Source organism: Crotalus tigris, unplaced genomic scaffold (assembly GCF_016545835.1).
Source record: "Crotalus tigris isolate CLP2741 ecotype Arizona unplaced genomic scaffold, ASM1654583v1 scf7180000017614.5298720, whole genome shotgun sequence".
Taxonomy (NCBI): domain Eukaryota; kingdom Metazoa; phylum Chordata; class Lepidosauria; order Squamata; family Viperidae; genus Crotalus; species Crotalus tigris.
Window position 1 is genome coordinate 3,880,314 of NW_024096513.1, and position 18,948 is coordinate 3,899,261.

Sequence of the window (18,948 nt, forward strand, 5' to 3'; positions counted from 1 at the left end):
TATATTCTCTTCTGTTGAAATCTGATTTTTTGTAAGACTTTATTAACTTTCAACAAAAGATAAAATGTAAGAAACAGAAAAAAATAGAAAAAATAATATCAGAAAAAGAGCAAAAACAGAAGTGCAGGAAAGGAAAGGAAGGAAAGAAAGAAAGAAAGAAAGGAAGGAAGGAAGGAAGGAAGGAAGGAAGGAAGGAAGGAAGGAAGGAAGGAAAAGAAAGAACAGAAAGAAAGAAAAGGAAGGAAGGAAAAGAGAGAAAGAAAGGAAAAAAAAGGCAGGAAGGAAGGGAAAAAAGAAAGGAAGAAAGAAAAAGAAAGAAAGGAAGGAACGAGAAGGAAGGAAGGAAAAGAAAGAAAGAAGAAGGAAGGAAAAGGAAGGGAGGAAGGAAAAGAAAGAAAGAAAAAAGAAAAGAGGAAGGAAGGAAGGAAAAGAAAGAAAGAAAAGGAAGGAAGGGAAAAGAAAGAAAAAAGAAAAAGGAAGGAAGGAAGGAAAAGACAAAGAAAAGAAGGAAGAAAAAGAAAGAAAGGAAAGAAGAAAAAGAAAGAAAAAAGAAAAAGAGAAAAAGAAAAAGAAAAGTGGAAGGAAGAAAGGAAAGGAAGGAAAAGAAAGAAAGGAAAGGAAGGAAGGAAGGAAGGAAGGAAGGAAGGAAGGAAAAGAAAGAAAAGGAAGGAAGGAAAAGAAAGAAAGAAAGAGAAAGAAAGAAAGAAAGAAAGAAAGAAAGAAAGAAAGAAAGAAAGAAAGAAAGAAAGAAAGAAAGAAAGAAAGAAAGAACACCTCCAGGAGTCCCAGATAGTTGTGTTTCCAGCCTGAGTCTCCCTCCTCTTCCCCTTCTTCAGCAAGAGGTCACCAGCCCGGAGAGCCAGCGGCAGAAGCAGAAGTCTTGGAGCTCCTTCAAGGCCCTGACGCTGAGCTCGCTGCCCTCCAAGCCGCGGGAGAAGCTGGAGCTGCACTCGGCCGACTGGGAAAAACATTGCATGAGCCTGGACCTGTCCGAGGGCGACTTCCAAACTGAAGTGTGAGCCTCGTGGACTCTGTGATTTAGCAGCCTATAAATATATATAAATATAAATATATATATATATATATATTTTTCACACTGACACTTTGGAAAAATCAAGCAAATCGGGACAGACAAGAGTTTCTTCCTCTTCTGGTGTTTTTCTGGGGAGACTTTTTTTAAACTCAGCCCTCTCTTTAGACACACCCCAAGGGAGGAAGGCGAGGAGCACCACGGATGCTGGGCCGATTCTCCAGCTGTCAAGCAGGTGCAGCCACGTTCACCTTCCCCCCCCCCTTGCAGATCTTAGGGGACGTATTCCTTTCTGCATCACTGTGTCTCCTACCCCCCAAACACACACACTCTTCCCATTTCCCCACTGTGGTTTACTGCTGGGACACACAACTGCACTCTCAATCATGATTGTGGGTCTCCACTGGCCCCTCCCACAGGGCAAGGGGGGGCAGGAGATCATGCCCTTTTTAGGGGCTAGAGAATCCTTTTCCTTCCTTCCTTCTTCCCTCCTTTCTCCTCCCTCCCTCTTTTCTTGCTTTCTTTCCTCCCTTCCCTCTCTCTTTCTCTCCCTCCTGCCTACCCTACCACCCTCCTTCTTCCTTCCTTCCTTCCTTCCTTCCTTCCTTCCTTCCTTCCTTCCTTCCTTCCTTCCTTCCTTCCTTCCTTTCTTTCTTTCTTTCTTTCTTTCTTTCTTTCTTTCTTTCTTTCGCCTTTGTTTGTTTTAAATCTGGGTATTTTCTTCCACCATGCACTGTGTGCTCTAACAGCATTCTGGGATAAAAGTTATCACCAGACATTTCCTGTCTTTCCCAGTTACAAATCTCACTTGGAGAACAGAAGCAGGAAAGAAAACCTTGCTACTTTCTCAGTTCACCCCACCTCCTCTGTACACACACACACACACACACACACACACACACACCTTCTTCCCACCTGTTTTGCCCTACCCAAGTCCTCTGTTCATCCACAACCCCATTTCCTATATATCCCAGGCCAGGCGGGTGCTGTATTTGTTGGAAATAAAAAAGAGAAAAAAAATCACTCGATGCATTGTCTCTGCTATTGTCATCATCTTTGAATTAATGAGGAGTCACTAGAGCGAAGAAACCATACCGTACAAAATGAAATATAAATTCAACAACTTTTGCCTTTTAAAAAAGGAGTAAGTCTTCCATTCATCCTGGAGATAAATCAAGGTCAGTATTTCTCAATCTTAGGGCAACTTTAAAATGTGTGGACTTCAGCCAGCATGGAGAATTCTGGGAGTTGAAATCTATACCTCTTAAAAGTTGTCAGTGTTGAGAAACAATGATCTGGTGGTCACTAAGAGCTGATGCCAGCTTCAAGACAGATGCTGAATTCTTTTTTACAGCGTTAGGTATATTTTGGAGGAATCAGATGGTAAACTTCAACTATCCAGATAAAATGGACCCAAGATGAACGAGAACATGTATCTTTTTTAAAATGTAGGACCTTTTCCCATAACTACACTTGGAGCTTGGAAGTGTCCTTTGGACCTCAAGCATCAACAAGGTTCAAAAGAAGTTTCAAATAATTTTAGAGAGGTGGCTGATCAACTCAGCTAAAATTTCTACCCGGGGCAGAAGAATTTGCTTGCATTTTTTTTCCTATCAGATTTCATTCCATTGGATGAAAACGAAACTGCTTCCAAAACTCTTTCAAAGGAGAAGACAATCTCAGGGGCATTCCTCTTGCAGCATGTCATGGTCTGATGGGTTGTTTTTTTTTCAGGTTGGCATAACATCCTTCTCGTTACACAATCTCAACCTTCCTTGGCTACTTCCCTGCTTGTGTTCAATCCCAAACAGACGAGCATCCAATGTTAGCAGCGTTGACACGAAGCCATAGAAAAACTCTCAGGGATCTTTTCACAGATAAGATCCATAGGGCTAAAGAGTGGAAGGATGGATGCGTAACAAAAAAGGCACTTAACCAGTCTTTAGCCTGGCACCTTCCCTTCAATATATTCCCCCATCTTGTGAAATGAACTATGCATTGTCAAGAAGCCCGAGAGTAAAGTAGAAAAACGGAAGGCTTTTTTTTTTGCAGGGGAAGAAAACTAAGAAATAATAAGGTCAGTTTTGGCACTGAGTGAGACAGGCGGCATTTTGCAGAAGAGGGGGTTCCGTTTGTTTTCCGTTCAGCTTAGGAACATTTCTAAGGAAGCATAGGAGTACAGGTCTCTCTACCCTTTGCAAGTTCAGCTAAGCTATGTCTCCGTGGCAGTTACAGCACCTCTGTTGCCTGGAGTTTCTGTCAGTATTCCCAAAGCAGAAGTTAGCACAATCTGTGATGGTTTACTCAGCACTAAACCCCATTAGATCCAGCGGAATTTAATTGTGGAGCTGGCCAAGCGTGTAAGGAGCCCTGCTCAAATTGTTGCAAGTGTACTGAAGAAGGCACTCCACCTCTCTTCTGCTGACACCCTCAAATCTTCCTGCAACTCACCACCTTGTCCTTTTCTTCTGCGGAGAAGAATACATTAACCTTGGGCAGAGCGGGCACAGCGTGCAATTGATGTTAATGGAGGAAGTCTACGGGGCTCTTTTCTTCTTTTCTGGCAAGCGTCAATCTAAGAAGGGACTCTTATCCTCCTAGCTCAGTGTTTCTCAACCTTGAGCATTTTAAGGCATGTGGACTTCAACTCCCAGAATTCCACAGCCAGCATTGCTGGCTGTGGAATTCTGGGAGTTGAAGTCCACATGCCTTAAAATGGCCAAGGTTGAGAAGCACTGTGGACCTAGCTAGAGGCTGAGCTCCAAAGCCTATGATCCAAGGGGAAAGAAGATGCTAGACCTGCCTTTTCATTTAGCTAGGAAAGAGAAACAGCCACCCATCTCTCTCTTGCCTTCTTTCACCCCTGTTGATGGTACCTACAGTCTCCTTTTTATGACTCTATAGAGCAGTGGTTCTCAACCTGTGGGTCGGGACCCCATTTGGGGTCGAACGACCATTTCACAGGGGTCGCCAAACAACGCAGTCCGCCATTCCCCCCCCCCCTTTTCCTTAGCTGTGCTACTCCCTTTTATTCTATTGGCTTTTGAAAGCCAATAGAAGATACTCTCTTGAATAGAGTCTAATTCTATTGGCTTTGAAAAGCCAATAGGAATTGTCCAGGCTGTCTCTGCCCTGCTGAGCCCTCCAAAAGTCCCATTCTGCAAACGGTGCTGCACCAGTTGAGTAGTCCTCGACTTACGACCGGTTGGGGGTCGCGGTATTAAAAAGGTTGAGAACCACTGCTCTATAGAGTCATAAAAAGGGGACTGTAGGTACCATCAACAGGGGAGTCTAAAGGGCAGGAGGCCAAGTTCACAATTATAAGGATCCCATCTATTTCCTAAAGTCCAATGGGTTCAAAGGTTATCTACTTCATTTTGTTTTGTCCTTTTAAATGGGCATTTTATGTCATTACGGGAGGGGGGAGAATAGGATAGAAGGCAAATCCCTCCTCCCAAAATAAGCTGCAGGATTTTATTCTTCATGATGAAAGGCAGTAAAGAACAGAACCCCGTTTTATTAATGTCTAGTACTTCTGCTGATAAAACAATGCTGCATCTGTTTGACTCACTGTTTAATAGCTGAAAGAACAATGGGAAAGGAACATCATCAGAATAGCGGATCTGAAGTGGCCATTTGGGAGACTTTGGGGTGACACAGGTATCTTAAATTTGAAAAATGTGGGACGTGATGGGCTTGTCATTTTCAAATTCTGGGTGTTATTAATCAGAGGTAGAATGTCTCCTAACTATCCAATTCTTCTTCCTTCTATTTCATGCTAAGTTAACATTCCGTGAGAATCTGGAGCGCATACATTAGATTAAAAGAATCAGATGATGAATCTTTCCCCTTTGAAAAGCTGCAAAGTCCTTGCCAGAATTGCCGTGTGGCAACGTCTCCTGCTAAAACAACTTTTGACATCTAGATTTGGACTTATAAGCTTAAGTGCTCAAACCCCTTTATTTATAGAGGGTTTAACAGACCGTCTACAAAATAAAAAGTCTACAACGATAATTTATAAATGGTTGTGAAAGTATGCTAAATTACACATTCAGGAGTTTAGGTTGCAGTAGAACAGGGAATTGGAGTATCTAATAAATACACACTAAAGGAAAACTTGTATTTTGGCATCCAGAGGTTGTATTTCTTAGGCAAAGAATTCAAGAAAGTGGCTTGTGTGTCTGTGTGTGTTCAAAGTACAACATTGTTTCATACATTGGGGGTCTTACACTCTAGCGGTTCCCTTTCCTGGCTAGAAATTAGCATGCATATTAATTTTACTTTGAAAAGATCATTGTTTTTAAGGATGTGCATGCTCTTTGGAACATGTAGCGGTGGTGTGACAGTTAGCCAGAGGAGAATGATAAAGGGCACCGTGTGTTCTAGTGAATGCAAAAAGGTTGATGCTATAATAATAAAAATATGTTTATGTTTTGCCAAGTGTCAAGACAGTGATCAGGTCCCTAAGCAAATGGTTCTTTTGGATCCAGAGATAATGAATACTCCAGTAAATAAAGGGATTTTAAAATGTATTGTTAGCTCAAGCAAACAGATTCAAAAGTATAACATGAGGAGCATACAAATCAAGCAAGGGGATGGCCAAATCTCTTCCAAGCTGCCAAGAGCTCAATAATGACAGCAAAGATGCCCCAGAGGGATCCAATTTCAAAAGTACCCAGTGTTAAGTTTTGTGCAGAAGTTTCCCACAAACAACAACCCCAAAGTATTTATCAAACTCTGGCAACTATGACTTCATGGCCCTGCTAGGCCCGACTTTGACTGAATGGCCCATGACTTCGGGATGGGAATCAAAAATCTGAGACGTCCACAGTGAGAAAAGCTTTAAAGGTACTTGAAGACTTTATTCAATAAAGGGATTAAGAAAAACCAATCAGGCTAGCTCAGAATGAGCTCAAAACATCTAGACTTTTCTTAATATGAAGGAGAAATCAAAACACATCCCTAAACGCCTTAGAATAACAATTGTCCTCCGTACTGCCACTAAAATCTATTCTCTGCCAATTGCACAGTAGTGAATAAAGTCCCCTGGCTCAGGGTAGCTCATTGGTGAATATGTGGAAACTGTTCCAGACAAAGCCTTTCACAGTCTGGGGGTTACTCAATCAGCTGAGCTTTCAACGTCTGGAATTTGCAGTTCGTATTTCTGTATGTGACCAATTTCTTACAATGCCACATCCCTGCAAGGAATGGCATAGACTGCCCTGGTTACTCTCAGGAACACTTGCATCCCAGTTGTGCCAGTTATGACTCAAGGCCGTGCATCATCACCTTCTTCTTGTGCCCTATCCGTTATCGGACGTTGGCGATCATGTTGGCGATCCTGTTTTTATCAGCAGCCGCACGAAAAAGTGCTGCTGAGTTTTGTCCAAACCAGTCTCTTAGATTTTGAAGCCACAATGTTCTTCTTCTGCCTGGACCTCATTTGCCTCCAATCTTCCCCTGGAGGATTAAACGGAGTAGGCTGTATTTTTCTGGGCATCGCATCACATGTCTGAAATATTCTAACTTTCATTTTTTAATTGTTTTGATGATTTTCCTGGACTTTCCCAGGTGGCTTATCACCTCCTCATTTCTGATCTCGTCAACCCAGCTTATACATAACAGCTGCCTGTAAATCCACATTTCAAATGCTTCCAGTCTCTTCAGGTGGCCTTCTGTCAGAGACCGACTCTCTACTCCATAGAGCAGGATAGAAAAAAACATAGCATCTGACAAGCCTGATTTTCAGTCTTAGGCTTATGTCGTGACTGCAGAAGACCTTTTTTATTTTGAAGAATGCTGTTCGGACTTTTTCTATCCTTGTCTTTACTTCAATGGTCATGTCCCAGCTCTCATGTAAATAAGGCTGTGCATAGTAGCCATGTATTTAAGAAAATGTTAACCCTTAGGAGATCACCTCAATGAACTCTATTATATTTGCAGGTGGAAATCCATAACCTCCTTGCAATGTTCTTCCTCCAGGAGGCTCTCTTTAGTTTCAGGTATTTCGTCATGTCCTTTCCATCAGGTTTGACCAAAGACACTCAGAGTCTGAAATCCAACCAGACAGGCAGCAGAAGCTTTCTTCAAATCCTCTGTCTCCCTTGAGGACCTCAACTTGGCTGGAAGAACCAGGGAACATCGTGATGGAAAAGGAACCCTGTCCCACTCAACCAGTGCATGTTTTACCTGGCTCCCACACAAGGAACTTCAAAACTGGTGATCCAGGACCATAAAGCACGAGCAGGTACATCATCACACAAGCAAAGTCTTTTCTGAACAGGCACAACTCTGGATTGTGGGACAGCATCTGATGGTCATCTAACCTACTTACCTAATCAGAGGCTCATCCAAAGCCCTGCGACCTGTTGGAAGAAGCCAAATAGGTAAAAAAGCGGATGATCTCAAGCCATCAATGGCCTTTGTAGTTCTGGATGATTTTATTTTTGGGGGGGAGGGGAAGGTACTACTGTTCTGAATGACAAGATAAGGGAAGAGCTGCTGCTGTCGCTGTCTTGCACGCTGCCAGAGGGAGCTGTCCCACTCTGCCAAATGACAGAGCTGGTCTTGCCCAAAACCGCCAAGTATTTACCCAGGGCTTTCTGTTCTTCCCTGTTTCCTCCTTTCCCCACCTCTCTGCTGCCATCTCTTCTCTGTCTATTATTCTCCTCTGGCTTCAAGTTTATTCGTTGCAATCCCATTAGTGATCTGAAAATCCAAAACCAAAAAAAAAAAAGAAAGAAAGAAAAACGAAACAAAACAAAAAAACAAACCGAGAAACACCCTCTGACTGCAAATGGGTTCATTTTCTGATGGAAAGAGATGCCAGTTTAATTGCTTTCAGAAGCAGACTGAAAGAAGGCTAGTTTACAGCTGCAGGAGGAGGAGACACCATCACCCAGTGATTTTTCCTTCAAAGCCGTTTCTGATTATAGCTGCTGGGGTCTTTCTCTCTCTCTCTCTCTCTCTCTCTCTCTCTCTCTCTCTCTCTCTCTCTCTCTCTCTCTCTATCCCTCCCCCCCCACAGCCTGCACCCCCCAGGTAGAGATGCAGCATTCCAGGTGACTACCTGATGGCAGCAAGAAGATACTGTTTGTTGCCATTCACAGTCATCGGGATTTCTGTAGCCTTATTTCACTCTCCACCATTCAAAGGAAATATCTTGCAACTATTAGAGGTGTTCAGAACTTCTACAGCAGTGGTGGCGAACCTATGGCACGGGTGCCAGAGGTGGCACTCAGAGACCTCTCTTTGGGCACGCATGCCATCGCCATAGTCCTAGGCCTTCAGCTGGGTTTTATAAATCCTTTTCGCTTTAGGCCTCCGCCACCGTGTGCAAAAGAAAAAAAAAAGGTTCAATCAATCGGTCAATTTCAACTTCTCATGGGAAAAAAAAGATCTTGCAAAGTTGGAATTAATTGATTGAATTTTTTAGTCCCACCCACTCTGCTGTTACCACAGCAGCCACGCCCACCCAATGGGCCACACCCAGCCAATGGGCCACACCCACCTGGCACCCGACGATGCATAAGTAGGTTTTGGGTTGCAGTTTGGGCACTCGCTCTATAAAAGGTTCGCCATCACTGTTCTACAGGGTCTTTGTAATGAACCTTAAGTCAACTTGTATGGATAGCTAAAGATGTATGAAATACATGCATACTGGGAGCACTTCCAGAGGAAGGTGATCCAACTAGCAATTGCTCATAGAACCCCAGAGATGGAAGGGCCAATTTACACCTTTAAGTCCACTCTAATCAGTGTAGGAAACCAAGTTTAACCATTCCAAATAGATGGCTGCCCACCTTCTGCTTGAATGTACCCAGCCGAGAAAAGTTACTTTAACCTTCCATCAAGGAGAGAAGCAACCTAGAACTAAGGAGAAACTTCCTGACAGTTAGAACAATTAACCAATGGAACAACCTGCCTCCAGAAGCTGTGAATGCTCCAACACTGGAAGTTTTCAAGAAGAGACTGGACAGCCATTTGTCTGAAATGGTATAGGGTTACCTGCCTGAGCAGGGGGTTGGACTTGATGACTTCCAAGGTCCCTTCCAACTTATTATTATTGTTGTTGTTGTTATTATTATTATTATTATCTTTGAGGGATGTTATAACATTATTATGTATTATCGATCCTAGATTGAGAAACAACTGAACCAAATTATTTTGGCAGTGGTTTGCTCTCCAAGCTTGTTTCAATTTAGTTTCTGAACATTTCGTTACCAAACTAGATAACATCATCAGCAGGATTTTCTTGTCTTATTTTCCTTAGCTTATAAATGAAAATAGGCCAAGAAAACCCTGCTGCTGGTGTTACCTAGTCTGGTAACAAAACATTCAAAAACTAAATTGAAACAAGCTTGGAGAGCAAACCACTGCCAAAACCTAAGCTACAAATATGTTCTATTACTTTAAACTGAATTCAACCCCCAGAAATCCCTAGTTAGACACCTCTTAAATAATGCTGGCTGGGAATTCTGAGAGTTGAGATCCAGACATCTTAAGTAGCCAAGCTTGGAAAACACTGTTTTAAATTCTAGAATTCTAGGATACCTTGGCTGTTTTGCCCAAGGGTAAACCCTTAGATAGGGCCTAAATGAAATTCAAGGTAGCTCTTAATGGCAGCTTTATAATTATCTGTGTTAATAGCAGACACAGCCCAGCGAAGATATTTATACCAGCTTTCTCCAGAAGAACAAAGAAACAAACAACTCACAGACTTTAAGCACTTGGGTGTTTCAAACTTCCCATTCCCTGATCCAAGTGTTCCTTAGGAAAAAAATGTTGTGAAAAGCAAAAAGATTGACTTTTGGCAACTGGGGAAAGTGCTGTGTAATGGACTTTAATACAGGCTCAGTGCGTGCCAAGAAAATGTAACGCATCTCAAATACAGCCACTTGCCTTGCAGAAGCTATGCAAGAGATGCTTTTTGGAAATACTTCATCCAATTCTGGTCATCGCAACAGAGAAAAAGATGTTGAGACCCTGGAAAGTGTGTAGAGAAGAGCAACAAAAATGATAAAGAGTCTAGTAGCAGGGGTGTCAAACTGCTGGCCCATGGGCCGGATGCGTCAGGCCAAAACCGCACCATTGTCTGCATTTGTCTGTTTACTCTCCCTTTTGGGGTAGAACGGTCTCATGGTAAATTCATCCTTTCAGCTCAGTTGTGTGTATAGATAAAAAAGTAGAATCTGTGCTGAGTTGAGCCTGATGTATGGTGGTTACATGTGTAAATAAAGTCCTCAACATACAATCGTTTGCCTGGTGCCCATTTCAAGTTACAATGGTGCTGAAGAAAAGTGACTTGCAATTGATCCTTGCACTTACGACCATCGCAACATTTGTGTGGTCCCCTGATTGCGATCTGGACACTTGCAACCAGTTCACCCTTAACAACGGTTGCAGTATCCCAGGATCACAGGGCTGCCATTTGTGATCTTCCCAGAGAGCTTCTGATGAGCAGTGTGAATAAGAGAAGCTGGATTTGATTAACTGCTGGGCGATTCACTTAACAATCCTGGCAAAAAAAGATAATAAAATCAGGCATGGTTCACTTAATGATCACATCACTTAGCAATGGAAGTTCTATTTCCAATGAGGATCATAAGTTGTGGACTACCAATTATCTATATAGCTTTCCTGGCAGAAGTAGATATTTTGCCTTTGCTGTGTTCTTGGATTTTGTTTGGTGGGTTGTGTGTAGTCTTCTTTTTATTTCTTCATCTGACCTCTTGGTGGTCTTCCATCCAGACTCAAACCTATTCTCTTAGCCTTTCTCAGCTCAGTCCAGTTTGGCTTTAAAGTGCCATTTGCTAAGGTGGGCTAGATATTTCTCCTGGATTTTTGAACTATCTTCTGAGAGTCTGGAGCCGAGCCCCAGGATGACCTACACATCTTTGTTACACAGATAAGAGGTGCTGCAGTGTTGGGGTGGGGGAGGATATATCACAGAGAACACCCTGCCCTCTGCTGTCTTTGCTTGAGACTGAAAACCCCTCTTTATCTTATGCAGGTTCATTACCTCCCCATTACAGCGTCTCTCATCACTCATTGGGCCAGACACGGCTGTTCCTGGAGAAGCCAATCCCTCTAAATTATGTCTCCTGCTGTTGCTGTTGCTCCCTTCACCAGTCTTATCTGCCTAAGGTGGAAACGGTGGGAGGGCAGCCAGCCAAGTCTCTGCTCTTTTTCTTGCATGTAGTCTGCCCCAGTGGGGTGCCTCCAGAAATGCTGGATCTACAACTTTCAAGACTCTCCAGCCAACATGCTGGGATTGTGGTCCCAATGTTTCTGAAGAGCACTCGGCAGAAGAAGGCTAACATGCAAGTAAGTGTCGGCTTTCCTTTCAAACTGGAACATTAGAATTCCCAGTAACAGGCAAAAACAGAGCCAGGAGAAACCTGGAAAGATGAAGGGTGGAAGATTAGAAGTGGGGCCAAGCAAATTCCAGGAGGCAGGAAGTAATGTGTAGTTTTGCCATATTTAGTCAATGCTAAATATGGTAGGTTTGTTAGAACAGATTTCTTAACCAGTTATCTGACGGATGTTCCAAGAAGGGGGAGAATGGATGGGTATCCTTAGTGGACACATTTTACAGATGTTCTCATTTTCCCACTCACCCTGAGTGTAAATAATAGGTCAAATTCAGCCGAGACAAGGAGCCAAAATAAGGTAACTAAACAAAGGCAAACACATTGCAGTGAAATGCTTTGCCTTAACTCCAATTTATCCCACAATATAATTCCTGTATTCAAATGGCCGGGGCAATGGGGTGGCTTAGCAGTTAAGATGCTGGGCTTGATGGCTGAAGCCATGTTTGAGGCCTGTGCATCATGCAACGGAGTGAACCTAACAGCTCAAAAGCATGAAAATGCAAGTAGATAAATAGGTACCACTTTAGTGGGAAGGTGTTGTTGTTGTTAATTGCGAAGTCGTGTCCGACCCATCGCAACCCCATGGACAATGTTCCTCCAGGTCTTCCTGTCCTCTATCATCTTCTGGAGTCCCTTTAAGCTTACACCTACTGCTTCAGTGACTCCATCCAGCCACCTCATTCTCTGTCGTCCCATTCTTCTCTTGCCCTCCATCTTTCCCAGCATCAGGCTCTTCTCCAGTGAGTCCTTCCTTCTCATTAGGTGGCCAAAGTATTTGCGTTTCAACTTCAGGATCTGGCTTTCTAAAGAGCAGTCGGGGTTGATCTCCTCCAGGACTGACCGGTTTGAACGCCTTGCAGTCCAAGGGACTTGCAGGAGTCTTCTCCAGCACCAGAGTTCAAAGGCCTCAATTCTTTGGCGCTCAGCCTTTCTTATGGTCCAACTTTCACAGCTGTACATTGCAACTGGGAAAACCATGGCCTGGACTATACGCACTTTTTTTGGCAGGGTGATGTCTCTGCCAACAAAGGTAATAGCACTCTATGACTTCATGCTGGCCACATGAGTGTGGAAATGTCTTTGGACAGCGCTGGCTGCATCTGCATCAGTGCTGCTAGGGTTCTGAGTTCTGTTTTGGCTGTGTTTGCAGAATATGCTTAACAGCCACCAAAACAACTTGTTTTCTAAATTTGCACAGATTCCGAGAGTGATAATGCACCAAATGGGCTACATCCAATTTATACAATGTGGTGAATGACCAAAATGTTAAGCTAAGCAGCTGCCAAAAAGGCCAACACAGTGCTAGGCTGCATTAACAGAGGGATAGAATCAAGATCACGTGAAGTGTTAATACCACTCTTCAATGCCTTGGTAAGGCCACACTTGGAATATGGCATCCAGTTTTGGTCACCACGATGTAAAAAAGATGTTGAGACTCTAGAAAGAGTACAGAGAAGAGCAACAAAGATGATTAGGGGACTGGAGGCTAAAACATATAAGGAACGGTTGCGAGAATTGGGTATGTATAGTTTAACGAAGAGAAGGACAAGGGGGGACATGATAGCAGTATTCCAATATCTCAGGGGCTGCCATAAAGAAGAGGAATTAAGCTATTTTCCAAAGCACCTGAAGGCAGGACAAGAAGCAACGGGTGGAAACTAATCAAGGAGAGAAGCAACCTAGAACTAAGGAGAAACTTCCTGACAGTGAGAACAATTAACCAGTGGAACAGCCTGCCTCCAGAAGCAGTAAATGCTCCAACACTGAAAGTTTTTAAGAAGAGACTGGACAGCCATTTGTCCCAAATGGTGTAGGGTTTCCTGCCTGAGCAGGGGGTTGGACTAGATGACCTTCAAGATCCATTCCAACTTTACTACTATTACTAACCTTAACTTATTGTATTAATGCATCCATTAGGTAAATTACCCCAGATTGGGTAAAAGTGGTTTCTCTTTGGGTAACAGCACATGAGCCTATTATCCAGCATGACAGGAACATTCAGATTGACTCAAAGTTTGCCACGAGTACTAAAATGTATTCAGAAATCTCCCAGAGTGTTTCTTTTGATGAACACAAATGGCATCAAGATCATTCAGTGATTGTTTTTCATAATATAGCAGTCCTTGCGTTGTGACCATTCGTTCAGTGACAATTATGGCGGTAACAAAGGAAGGAACTTGCAGCCAGTCATTCAAACTTAATACGACTTTCTGATAAATGGTTTTGGGTAATGAAGGAAAAGGTCTGGAAAACTCTGCATTAGGTCTGTAACTGATGGATTTGGTTAAAGGTGTGGAGTTAACTCTACGGATGAGCACCAGAGGGATTATCCCTTGCTGATGAGTAAAAAGTCACTATTTTTGTTTTTCCCCCTTTTTTCTTCCCAATGGCTCTTGCCTTAGCAAATTACTTGCTACAGAAGGTTGAGTTGCAATTCCATGACCCTCCTAGAAGGTGAAGAGTGCTGAACAAATGGATCACTTACTCTAGCAAAGACTTTTTTTTTAAAGGCATAATGGATTGCTCTCATCTCTGCTGAGTGAACAAAAGGGGAATTATTTAGATGGGAGCAGGGGAGACCCTATGTGCTTTTCAGATCATCCTTTCACACTGAAAACTTAAAGCTACTAGAATATAACCCATTTAATAATGTATTAGCCATCTACTGAGAATTCAACTTGTGCACCCGCTCTAAGCAAAATGTTCCCTGTTTGCAGGAATTTTCAAGCAAACACTGATGTGGTGATGCGTTGTTCACACACAAACACATATTCACACACTATGCATAAGGGGTTCCAAGTACCTTACACAGCTGGCTCAGTTTATACAACTGAGAAGTACAGCTTGGGTTTTCTTTTTCCTTTCTTTTCCACAAAAGTTAAATATCCCATAATTATGTTTAGCTGCTGCCCGTATTTGTTTGTTTGTTATTTAACTGCGTTTTTCTCCTGTTTAATCAAATGGCAACACTGAGAGTTTAATCTTTCTATAGCAGGGGTCCCCAACCCCTGGGGTTGATAGTGGGCTGCAGCCTGTTTGAAGCAGGCCGCGCAAGCAGTGGGTGAGAACGCGAGCATTTGCAGTTCCACTTGCACAAGCGGCAGGTGCTCACACTTGTGTGCAAAGTTCCATTTGTGTGAGTGGCGGGCTGCTTGTGTTGAACCCCTCTCCCACCCACCTCCATCACCCATACCAGTCAGTTAAGCTGGAAAGGTTGCGGACCACTGTTCTATAGAATCTGGAAGAGTTCTATTTTGAATCTTGACTTATACTTAAGGCTTGATTGATTGATTGATTGATTGATCAATTAATTAATTATGTTCCATTAGATATCAACTCTTAATGACCACATAGATCAATTTCCTTTAGGACTTCCAATAACGCCCCCATCGCTGCTATAACTGAATCCATCATCTTGCTGCTGGTCATCAATTAATCAGTTGAACAACTTGCCTCCAGAACTTGTGAATGCTCCAAGTTTTAAAAAAGAGAGTGGACAGCCATTTGTCTGGAATGGTATAAAGTTTCCTGCCTGAGCAGGGGGTTGGACTAGACGACCCCCCCAAGGTCCCTTACAACTCTATTACTCTACTCTACTCTACTCTACTCTACTCTACTCTACTCTACTCTACTCTACTCTACTCTACTCTACTCTACTCTACTCTACTCTTCTCCTTTCAACAATTGAGAATTAAGTATTATTTATGTTGAATTCTAAGCATTTCACATCTGTTCCAGTACAGCCCAGCACAAGTCTACTGGTAGGATGGACCTAAATTATTACCTCCCTTGTGCCAATAGTGTGACTCAGGTTGAGACTGCTTAATTATGGCCAATGAATGAGTTCCCAAATGATTATTGAATATATAATTTTATTGATTTTCTAAAAGAATGCAAAGTTAAAAGATAAACAGAAAAAAGGGTTCAAAAAAGAAAATGTACCAACAGATGATAAGCACTTTTGAAACCAGTCAACTTAGTCTTCTCTTCCAAAATGTTCCTGATCTGTCTTTTGCATCACTTTTCTTGAACTTCCGTGGATCATTGTTTGTGTCTTCTTCACTGGGGCAGCCAAATAGCCTGTCTTGGCTAAGTGTTGTTGGGGGCAATGTACTGACTCCGTAAATGGCTTAGAGAGGGCTGTAAAGCACTAGGAAGTGGTATATAAGTCTACGTGCTATTGCTGTTCTTTCTCTTTCTTCATTTTTTTTCTTTTTTGGAGGAAGGGAGCTATATATAAAAAAAATTGGCTGGACATTCACATTCATGTGAAGCTTTTTAGTTTTAAAAATGCATTATTTCTTTCCACAGCAAAACATTAATTCCCAAATCAATGTGTCCAGAATTTCTTTTATAGCTTTGATCATGAATATGCAGTGATTTAAGTGAATGTGAACTGTCAAACCGCTGCACATGTCTGTGCACTGCAATTTATTTTACACAGAGCTGCTCTGTTTTCCTGTAATATATACAGGCATTGACCTGTACAACATTAATTTCTTGGTCTGGTCTACCATGTTCATATTTTTACCATCATGAACAGTCCTTCTGGGCCCCCTGTATTTAATCATCTCCTCGGTATATGGTGTTGGAGACTTTTCATTTTCAGAAAGAAATGAGCCAAATAACCTTTTGGCACTTACAGATTAAAAGATTTTCTTTTGTGGTTAAGTCTTATCATTGTACAAATGGGCAACATTCTCCATTGGGCCTAAAGATAAAAGCTTACAATGGAGTCAATGAGTCTCTGCTCTTTGCATCTCCATAGCTGTTGCCTGAAGTAGGCTTTCCTTTGTCTTTCTTTATCTGTCTTGATCTTTGGTTCCATCCTTTCAGCCTCAGTTTTTTCTTTAAATTCAGACCCTGCCCAGCTCCTAGTTCCCTACTCCCACTTCAGTTGACAACACCTTGAATAAGAGGAAATGTAACCATGATGCTAAGAAAGTCACCACTGCAAAGAATCAACATGTGTTCTACATTCTGAACTTCTGAATTATCCCTTCAGGGGAAAAAAAAACATCTTTAAGAAAAATATAAAGCTTTTCCTCTCTCTCCCACAATTTTATTTTGCCCCATTTCCCCTTCCCACCCCCAAATCCAAACAGATTCAAACTTCATAAATATGCTTAATAACCGAGCACTTAGCACTTAATGGAAATTTCTTTTTGCTCTCATGATTAGTTCTGGGTCAGTAAAATACCATTTACAGCTTACAGAAGCTGATTGCTTTTGACGTGGTGGGTTTCTTTCCTTTTCCCAATTTATAAAGTTGGGTTATAAGAAAAGAAGTAAAAATAGACTACTAGAGAGCCTGCAGCTGGAGGATGGATAAGTTACATAGTAAGTGGATTCCATGCCTAAAGAAAGGGTAAATCTGTGAGTTGGGACACCACTGAGTACACTTTGAGCTATAAGGGAAGCCACAAACTCAAGTGAGACTCCCTGGACCTCTTTTTAGACATGTAAATGAGACTTCCATTTCTCTAATAAGGATTTCAGTAAAGGATTATAGAATAGCAACAGCAATAGCACTTAGACTTATATACCGCTTCATAGTGCTTTACAGCCCCCTCTTAAGACAGTGGTTCTCAACCTTTTTAATGCTGCGACCCCCAACCGTTCATAAGTCGAGGACTACTCAACTGGTCATAAGTTGAGGACTACTCAACTGGTGCAGCACCGTTTGCAGAATGGGACTTTTGGCAGGCTCAGCAGGGCAGAGACAGCCTGGACAATTCCTATTGGCTTTTGAAAGCCAATAGAATTAGACTCTATTCAAGAGAGTTTATTCTATTGGCTTTCAAAAACCAATAGAATAAAAGGGAGTAGCACAACTAAGGAAAAGGGGAAAAAAATGGCGGACTGCGTTGTTTGGCGACCCCCGTGAAATGGTCGTTCGACCCCAAATGGGGTCCCGACCCACAGGTTGGTTTACAGAGTCAGCATATTGCCCCCAGCAATCTGGGTCCTCATTTTATCAACCTTGGAAGGTTGGAAGGCTGAGAAAGGCAGGAAAAGGAAGGAAAGGTAGAACAGATGTAAAGAAGAGAGAGAAGAGATAACCCTGATGTACAGATAGAATCATGGAGCTGGAAGGGATCTGGGGGGGTCTTCTAGTCCAACTCCCTTCTAATACCATCCGAGACTAATGGATGCCCAATCTTTTCTTGAAAACTTCCAGTGAAGGAGCATCCACAACTCCAGGAGGCAGGCTGTTCGATCAATTAATTGTTCTCCCTGACAGAAATTTTTCTTTAGTTCCAAGTAGGATCTCTTTCTTATTGCTTCTTGTCCTACCTTCATGTGCTCTGGGAGAATAAGTCAACCCCCTTTCTCAGTGACTTCCCATAAAATACTGGGAGACAGCTATCATGTCACCCCCTAATCTTTCTCTGGACCATTCATCATACAGTTTAGCTTCCAGTCTCATCTTTGTTGTCCTTCTCTGTACTCTTTCTAAGGCCTCAGCATCTTTTCTGTATCATGGCAACCACAAGTGGATGCAGTATTCCAAATGTGCCCTCACTAGGGCAGTGGATCACTTCTTGTGATCTTGATGCTATCCCTGTTGATGCAGTCTAGGACTGCATTAGCTTTTTTTTGGCAGCAACAGCACATTGCTGGCTCATACTTCGGTGATGGTCCACCAGGCTACCGAGATCCCTCTCACCGTTATTACTGTTGAGTCAGGTACCATTTTGTACCTATGCATTGGGTTTTTCAACCGTAAGTACAGGGCTTTACTTTTCTCACCACTGAACTGCATCTTATTTGATAGGACCCATTGCGCTATTCAGTAGACTTTCAAAGGGACACCATCTTAATGATCTCACTATCCATGAAGGTGGGAAAATCCTTTTGTGGTTTCCAGGAGTCTATATTTATTCTAAGAGGGAGCAGCTAACACACTTTCCCAAAGTTTGTGTTGGTCTTGTTTGATCTCAGCCAACTGGCTGAGACTGACACTATCTTCAACTTTTCTTGCTTGATCCAGGCTTCCTTAAGAAGCTGGGAAATTTTGGAGCAGGGAGGATATATGTTTCTACCAGCAAGTGTTTTTTTTATAAAAGGAGAAGTCAAGTTTTTCTCTGTCTGTGGCACTCCCCTCTGACTTTTTCTTTGCCGAAGGCCTACAGAAAGAATTCTGTGGAATGCAAACAATGGACGTCTTCGGTTGGATATCAGAGTATCCTCTGTCTCTGAAATGCATTTTGTTGAATGAGCAAGAGCTGAAAAGCCCAAGTCTTCTTTTACAGTGGTTACAATAGATGTACCTGGGCATTATGGAGTAGATTTACATGCTCTGTTATTCCCAGCCATCTTTTTTATATACTGGGAAAATCAGCAAAAATTAGTATTTAGTTATTTACTACTACTACTACTACTACTACTACTACTACTACTAATAATAATAATAATAATAATAATAATAAAGTTGGAAGGGAACTTGGAAGTCATCAAGTCCAACCCCCTACTCAGGCAGGTAACCCTATCCCATTTTGGACAAATGGCTGTCCAATCTCTTCTTAAAAACTTCCACTCTTG

The 18,948-nt window shown here is 42.3% G+C and overlaps 2 protein-coding genes across 7 annotated transcripts in view; both read left to right on the forward strand.

Moving 5' to 3' along the window:
* The window catches only part of ADGRB2 (adhesion G protein-coupled receptor B2), a 202,711-nt gene extending 201,608 nt beyond the window's left edge, over positions 1-1,103 (forward strand). For all 6 annotated transcript variants that reach the window (XM_039329614.1, XM_039329608.1, XM_039329651.1 and 3 more), the window contains one exon: positions 837-1,103. In XM_039329614.1, coding sequence (XP_039185548.1) covers positions 837-1,019 — 183 coding nt within the window. In that variant the 3' untranslated portion in view covers positions 1,020-1,103. The remainder of the gene's footprint in view (positions 1-836) is intronic.
* Positions 1,104-11,239: 10,136 nt separating this feature from the next.
* The window catches only part of COL16A1 (collagen type XVI alpha 1 chain), a 292,803-nt gene continuing 285,094 nt past the window's right edge, over positions 11,240-18,948 (forward strand). The window contains exon 1 of the mRNA XM_039329689.1: positions 11,240-11,356. The gene's annotated coding sequence lies outside the window, so the exon portion shown is untranslated. The remainder of the gene's footprint in view (positions 11,357-18,948) is intronic.